General features: G+C 43.8%; 1 protein-coding gene across 1 annotated transcript; it reads right to left on the minus strand.

Annotated features, from left to right (window-relative positions):
• Window positions 1-742: 742 nt before the first annotated feature.
• LOC310709308 (galanin receptor type 3-like) lies at window positions 743-2,168 on the minus strand (the record flags this gene model as incomplete). The annotated part of the gene is made up of 1 exon (XM_083508693.1): window positions 743-2,168. One exon carries the CDS (start codon window positions 2,166-2,168, stop codon window positions 1,161-1,163), a length of 1,008 nt encoding a protein of 335 aa, XP_083364819.1. The 3' UTR covers window positions 743-1,160.
• Between the last annotated feature and the right edge of the window lie 5,607 nt (window positions 2,169-7,775).

A 7,775-nucleotide genomic window follows, 5' to 3' on the forward strand; every position in this document is an offset into this window, starting at 1 on the left:
GGGTGTCGGAACTGAGTCCCAGTGAGTTTTGGCTGAAAAACAGCCCTGGGGAGAACCATGTATGCCACCTTGTTCTCTGCAAAGAAAAAGATGGGATATAAAGGCAATGGAAAAAAGAATAATGATAAGTTTTAAGAGAAGCTTGGTTTGGGAAGAAAAAGAGCTATATCTTCTTCACATTAGGGAGCTTCAGGTAATTATGCTGTATAGGATAATTTGGCTGTTAATGGTAGAGGAAAAATGAACCACACTCTTGTTTCTCACTGAGACCTCATTAGCCCATTCTACAAGTCAATAGATTTCTCAGCTTAAATATTAAAGGTTATTTCAGGGACTCTTAATTCCCAGCCCGGAAGCTTCAGCACAATTAATGTTCTCTCCAGTGACCCCTGTCTGTTGCTGCTACTGGAACCATTTCAGGTAAACGAACGTACCATATTCCTTGGGAATGAATCTGTGTCCAATTAATGGCACAAACAAGTCAGAAATCACCAATTCAAAGGTGTCGTTTGGTAGTCCAAACAAAAGGCAGCCCTTCTCTGCATGGATATGAGCTGAGTATCAAGTTATAGTTACAATGTTATTGGCAGAAAGCAACTGATCAATAATGTGAATCAAAAATGCAACGGAATGCTTCATAAGATATTTTAGGAAATGAAGCCCTTAGACAGGATTTAACATAAACTAAAGGTCTCCTGGAGTTACCATATTTTTTTTCTAGAAGTAGATTCAAATATTTTAAATGAGTACAGTGGTACCTCGGGTTAAGTACTTAATTCATTCCGGAGGTCCGTTCTTAACCTGAAACTGTTCTTAACCTAAAGCACCACTTTAGCTAATGGGGCCTCCCGCTGCCACCACACCACCGGAGCACAATTTCTGTTCTCATCCTGAAGCAAAGTTCTTAACCTGAAGCACTATTTCTGGGTTAACGGAGTCTGTAACCTGAAGCGTATGTAACCCGAGGTACCACTGTACAACTAAATAAGTCACCACGTATGATTTTCTCCTTATGGGCTCTGTGTATGTCACATAGGGCAGGGACAGAGAATCGGTGGCCCTCCAGCGCTGACGTAAGGGATCCCTCAGACAGGCTACAGGACAGGAAATAATAAATTCTTGTTCCACACAACTTTAGCAAAGCGTATTGTACACCTTAGTCACGTTCTACCTAACACTTCTATCTTACCCAAATGGATAGGACCTACTTGACGAATTCCCTTTCCTACCCGCCTAAAGAGGTTCCTCAGCCTGGCCTGGAACTGGAAAGAAAGGCAGAAGCAGATCATGGGGTTAATGCAGCGGTTGGCGAAGGCAAGGAGAGACGTCAGGTGATAAGCCAAGTACATAGGGGCTGTGGTTAGCAATTGGTCGTACTTGATAAAGAAAATCACCAGCCAATATGGGAGCCACATGACCACCAGGGTCACCGTGGTGACCAAAGCCATCACTGAAGCTCGCCAGTTCACTTGCAGGCTGGAGGCTGTGTGCATAGAGAGCCCCCTCCTAACCTTGAGGTTACAGATGATCCTCAAGTAGCAGAAAACCATCAGCAATGTGGGAGGCAGGAAGCCCACCCCTCCCAGGAGCCGCAGGTAAAGGTTAACTTCCTTCCATGCCATTTGGTTCACGCAATATGTCTGCCCCTCCACGTGAATGATCTCATAATTAATCCAGAGAGGAGTGGAGAATATAAGGCAGGTCACCCAGATGAGCCCGCAAGCGATAGCTATCTGCTTTTGGGAGATGGGCATCACTCTCACTGGGTGGAGGATAGCCGTATAGCGAAGCAGCGCGATGGCCAGCATGCTATAGAAGGCAGCAAAGGAGACCCACATGGAGAAGCTGTGGTTGGTGACGCACAGCAGGCGGCCCAGGCGCCAGTCCCTGAAAAGGATGTTGCCAAACATCACAGGGGCATTGTAGAGGAGGAAGAGGAGGTCCAGGATCACGATGTTGAGGAAGAGAGGCTCCGTCAGGCGTGAGATGTGGCTGCCGCTCTTTCTTTGGAGACCTCGGAAAAGGATCCAGAGCAGCAAGCCATTTCCGGGCATGCCCAGGAGGAAGAAGAGGACATAGAGGACAGCAAACACATTCCTGCTATAATGGAGGAAAAGGTCGCTCAAGCCAGAGCTGGTGCCATTCCCTGCACTGGAATTGGAGTCCATGGTAGCATCAGTTACTTATTTAGTCTGTGCCATAGAATTTCCTAGCAGCCTGCCAGTCTTTCTTCTGTTCCCTGGAAACAAAAATATGACTTTCAATGCACTCTGAAATGCAGCATTTGGGATAATCATGGAAATGATAGTCTTGTTCAAAGCAATCTGCACTATTAAGATTGAGGAAGGGGCAAGGAAGGTGAGAGGAGACACCTGACTTTCTACTTACGGCTTGCACAGGAAGAAGGAAGAAAGTCTGCATGAATTATTCGAATGTCAGTGTGTGCCAACAGAGTCTTTCCATTTGTACTTCGTCTCTGCCCAGTGTTCCTTATTTAATGTGCTCAGCAGAGTTCAAATTTATGGTGGGAGTCTTGCTTGTCAACTGTACTTGACCAAAGGGACACACACACACACACACACACACACACACACACACATACATTTCCAGTCGGTCTCCTCCAAAGTTATGTGTATTCTGAGTCTTTGACACATTGGGAGGCACTCACTGCAATATACAAGCCATGCGGCATGCACAGCTGACCACAGCACACACACCCCACAAGCAAATGGGCTTCTCCAGGGGTTTCTCTTTGTCAGAAGGGCATTTAAGTCTGCTTCCTTTGTGTCTGAACAAGGCACAGAGCATTTTTAATCTCAATACATTAACATTAGATGGGACAAAGAAACCAAAAAAGTACCACTGTGACCAAAATAAATCAATAGATTGCATGGTGTTTATTTTTCCATAGGCTCTTTTATTTGTTTTCAAACAGAAAATTCTGTCTCGGCACATATGCCCACTTCAGTGGATCAGTTTTTGCTGGAAATGTTTTACTCCATCCTGTTTCATTGGCTAGGACAAAAAAAAAACCCCATGTAAAATTTAATTGGTTTTCTTGGGTTGTTGTTGTCTCAGGGTTGTTTTGTATTACTTTGTGTGTGTGCAGGAAGACGCTATTTCCATTGCACAAGTAAAACAGCGGCTTTAACTACAACCCAGAATTTATGATTGTGCAAAGGACAGTGTCCTAGGAGGACTATGGTGCACATCTACTTCCATGCATAGCCTGCAGTGAAAAGTGCACTAGGATTCACACCCCAAGGTCTGGCTTAGAGGCCGGAATAACAAACATGGATAAATGAGCTCATACTCAAGTCTCCTTTAGATCACCAGATACCTGCATTGCTAGCAGTGACCCAGTGTAAGTGTTTTCCTCCATGGAAAAACACCCATGAAGAATTTACATGAAAAGTGAAATTAAGAATCATGTGGGTCTTGCAGGAAAGAATCATAAGAAGAAGTCTAGATACAGGTTCAACAAAACATACCAGGATTGTGTATTCTGGGGACAGAGGAGCTATTTGCTATGCCTGAAGCTTGTAAGGCTAGTTCTCAGAACAGACTTTAGTTTCACAACAGAGCCTCCATACAAACAGTCTTTACTTGAATTTTAATCCACATAGTAAGATACAGAACAGGTGGTTTCATTTAGATCTTTGTAATTTATTGTAAAGTGTGAAAAGAACTTTCATTACTGGATTCTATAGAAATGTAAAAAATAAATATATAAAATGCTCAGAAGATTATTACTGCCCTCCCCTTCAAAAACAGACTTCTGTGTAATCATACTTTGAAAGTGCAAGAACCTGGACCCAATCTCTGTCCAACAGATTTTCAAATTCAATAGATTTTTTAAAAATATCAGATTCATTTCTGTGTCACCAATAGCATGTTGAGATCATCTTCTTTCTTTCCCACAAAGAAATGCATCCTCTGTAGGACACATATGAAATGGCCTAGTGTGAACAACACATCTGAACAAGACTCTGTTCTAAGATCTCTACTGTTTAACATGTTTAGGATGGAGGGACAAGTTCAACAATCTGGAAGGGTAACTTTAAAACTAAGGATTTAACAATGAGAGGAAGCAAAGCATCATACCTCACTGCTGATGTCTAAACCGGATACCACTTAGAGAGCAAAGCAAATGGATGTGTAAATTAAGCTGGAGTCAGGAGCATTTTCCTTTTGCCTTGTCTTCTGTCTCTTTTCAGAACCTCTGCAGACTGACTTAGGTACACAAACACACACAGCCCAAGTGGTTTGGATGCTCTCTTACTGATGCTGCCACTAAAGAAGACCTGCCTATCAGCACTCTTTCACCTGAGCACCAAAGGCAGCCAGCTCAGTCAGAGAGAATCATTTGCCTCATCATATTAGAGCAGAAATCAACCTAGGATGGAATGAGCCATTCTACCCCTCCATCTCTGCTGGCAAAACTTAACTTCTTGAAAGTGAACTATTACTATTAGAATTGGTTTAGGGACCATCCCTTTGGGAACAGATTGATAAAAGGGCGAGGGTTCAGGGGCTTCTGCTGAGCAGACATGCACCATCACCAAGCATTTAAAGGCATCTAGGAATGGGGGAAGTAGCTGAAAAAAATATTAAATTCAGAGCAAAGTACCTTCAGGTATGTATATTTTTCCATACATGTAGTTGATGGAATAACCACATGTAAGCTGCCATTAGTTCTTTGTACACAGGAACTTAGTACAGGATAGTACAGAAATGCAGTGATTACAGAGAACAACTCACAATACAAGCAAGTACTGGAAAAACAAGTGGCAATGTGGGTCTGGGGATTAGAGCCCCCCAAATAGTTTAGTCACACTTGATCCCATGTAGCCAATGAGCTCACCCTTATAGTTGAGATCTGGCATTTGTTAATTCAACAATGTCCACTTTTAAAGGGGTGTGTGTGCCAAAAAGAGGTGCTATACTTTGGGGTGTACTTGTTTTTCTTTTTATGGAAAAGAAGGTCATTGGTAGGGCTGTGTGATGTAACTCATATCCATTGCAGTACACATGAGCAATTTCCCATTCATTCTTTTGGTGCCATATTCTGTCCTTTAGAATAAAAAGAACGTCTGAAAAGGGCATCCTTTTAAAACGGAAAACAACAGGCAGATTGCAGGAAGCAAACTTGCAGTGTTGCAATAGAAGAGTGAGTTAGGGGATGGAAGAGGCATTGCAAAAAGTCACTTGATCTTTTCCCCTCCCCTTAATATGGACCAGTTGCATAGCTTTTTTTCAGCCAGAACTTGCCAGAACTCAGTTCTATCACCTCTCAGGTGGACCCCATTGCCATTACAAGAGAACAAGGGAGGTGTTCACGGTGAGTTCCAGCACCTCTTTTTCTAGAAAAACAGCACTGGCCAGCTGTATTCTGTTTAAATGTTTGCCTATCAAACATTTACAGTGCATGTGCAGTCAAAGGATTATGAGAATGCTTGTGATGGGTACCCAAGTCTTGACCCCACATGGGCCACAAGATTTTAAAGGAGACGTTCTCAAATGACTCTTCCATTTTTCAAGTAGATCTATTTCTGTATTATATTTCAAGTCACACAGTTTTTGACATTATTAGTCAAAAGATGTCTTGGAGGGCTGGCCGGTGGAAAGCAACTCGTGACATGACCCAGCCTGTTCCAACCACTGGAGAGATGCTAATGAAGGTCTCGCTGCCTGTTTTTGTTTCAGAGTGGATGTCTTCAAGGCTCACACCTTTTGCTTTTCCCCTGTGCACATGGCATGCTCTGAGCAAAGGTAAACTTGTTATGCTAACTTCACTCTCCTAGTGAAGTGTGTAAGTTTGTTTCAAACAAACTATCCAGGCTGGGGGGGGGGGCTATATAAAGTTTAGACAGATAATAGGCAGGCAGATACAAATATAAATAAAAATTAGGTCTAAGTTTTAGGCACACACAAAATATCTATTTTGTACATACAGCACAAGATGAAGATACAGGGGGGGGTGGAAGAACACCACAGAGATAAGAAAAATCAGAGCCAAGAATAACACAAAAACAGCACATAAAAAGTGGTTGTGTGGCTTGATCCTCAGAATGGGATAAGACATTAAGCAGCAAATATGGGTCTGGAATCCTTGGGGAGGCCTAACTTGCAAAGACAAAGTAGGAGCTGCAGAAGGAATTAAAAATCTTCCCCACGTACTGAAGTCCCCAACTTGATTTGTGGCATGCACACCTCTAGGAACCCTGACTGGGGGTGGTGGGGAGCTTAACAATATCCTCAAGATGTGTCACCCTTTCTCCACTGCTTCTCTTTGCATTGAAAAGCAGCAGCCCAGGTCCCCAGTTCCTCATCTGCCACTTTCTGATTCTTAATACTCTATATACCAGCAAATACATTCTTAGCACAGGACATACAAGCAACTGCAGAAATAGGTTAGGGTCTTGAAATGAAGGGCATGCCATGCCCTTAAGGTGCATCTGATGCCAGGAGTTCACAGGTGCCTGTGCTGGGTGTCAGAAGTGTGTGTTGGGGGGGGGGGGGAGAGAGAAAGTACCAGTGTCTTTTCTTAGCCCTCCTATCTGTGTAGGAAAACATGGAGCTAAGCTTTGAGCCAATGTTGCCAGCCCTTACTGTGGAACAGTCTACAGATTCCAAAGCTTTGCCACTGAAATGGTCAGCAGCAGCTTTTACTTTACGTCCAAGGAAATAATTTCACGGCACATCATCTTACTAAAACAGGTTGTAGAGTAAGGGAGAATGAAACTCTGCAAGGTTCAAAAGCACACCCTAGAGATATACCCTGGGCTGAATGGTCAAACACACACACCTTCCAACCTCTAGAACTATCTGGGAAATTGTAATGCAGACGAAACACTGCAGACTGTTCACATGGGAAAGAGAACTGCAGCACCTCCAACAAGGTAGCTGAGCGAGTGAAGGACAGCCAGGCATAAGGTGGCAAGACAGTCTTCTCATTGCCTCTTCTTTTCCCATCCATATCCAGGGCAGGAAAGGCAGTGCTAGAAACCATAGAGACAGACAGGGGTTGCCTATCCCATTTTATTGTCAGAGACAAAAAAGGGAAGGACCAACCTGCACACACAACCCCATTGCAGCCTTGCTTACTGGGGTTGCACAGTGACTTACATGTTCCGGCAAGATTTCACAGGGCTGTTTGTGAGATCTCACTGGAACCCCAAACCTGCCACTTCTCAATTCTGCAGTAGCAGCGGTGGGTAGGTGGGGTACCTGCAGTGCTCTTCCGAGATCTTGCCAGAACCCACTGCAGCCACTTCTTTGGGGGAAGGTAGGATGCCCACAGCAGTGCCGCTCCTTGGATTCTGCCACCCGAGGCAGCTACTTTAGTCTGCCACATGAACAGGCCAGTCCTAGAGGAAAAACTACACCTTTACTTCTTATGTTTATCTCAGGATAAGATTAACCTATGGAACTCACTCCCCACAGGAGGTAGTGAAAGTCTTTAAAAGAGTCAGAAAAACTCATGGAGGTTAAGGCTATCAGCGGCTACAAGTCATGATGGTTGTGCTCTGCCTGCAGTCAAAGGGAGAAATTCTTTTGAAAACTTTGCTGGAAACTATTCCGGTTCTGCTTGAGAGTTTCCCAGAGTCATCCTGTTGGCCACTTTGGATTTGATGAGCCATTGGCCTGATCCAGCAGGCTCTTAAGTTGCTCGGTGATGAGCAGCAGCCCTGAAAAAAATGGCTAAATGATGTATGTTGTTCCTTATGTGTTTCAGCAAGGTTTCACACTCACAAGAGTAAAGGCAGACCACA

Source organism: Podarcis liolepis, assembly GCF_965112155.1.
Source record: "Podarcis liolepis genome assembly, chromosome: 6".
Taxonomy (NCBI): Eukaryota; Metazoa; Chordata; class Lepidosauria; order Squamata; family Lacertidae; genus Podarcis; species Podarcis liolepis.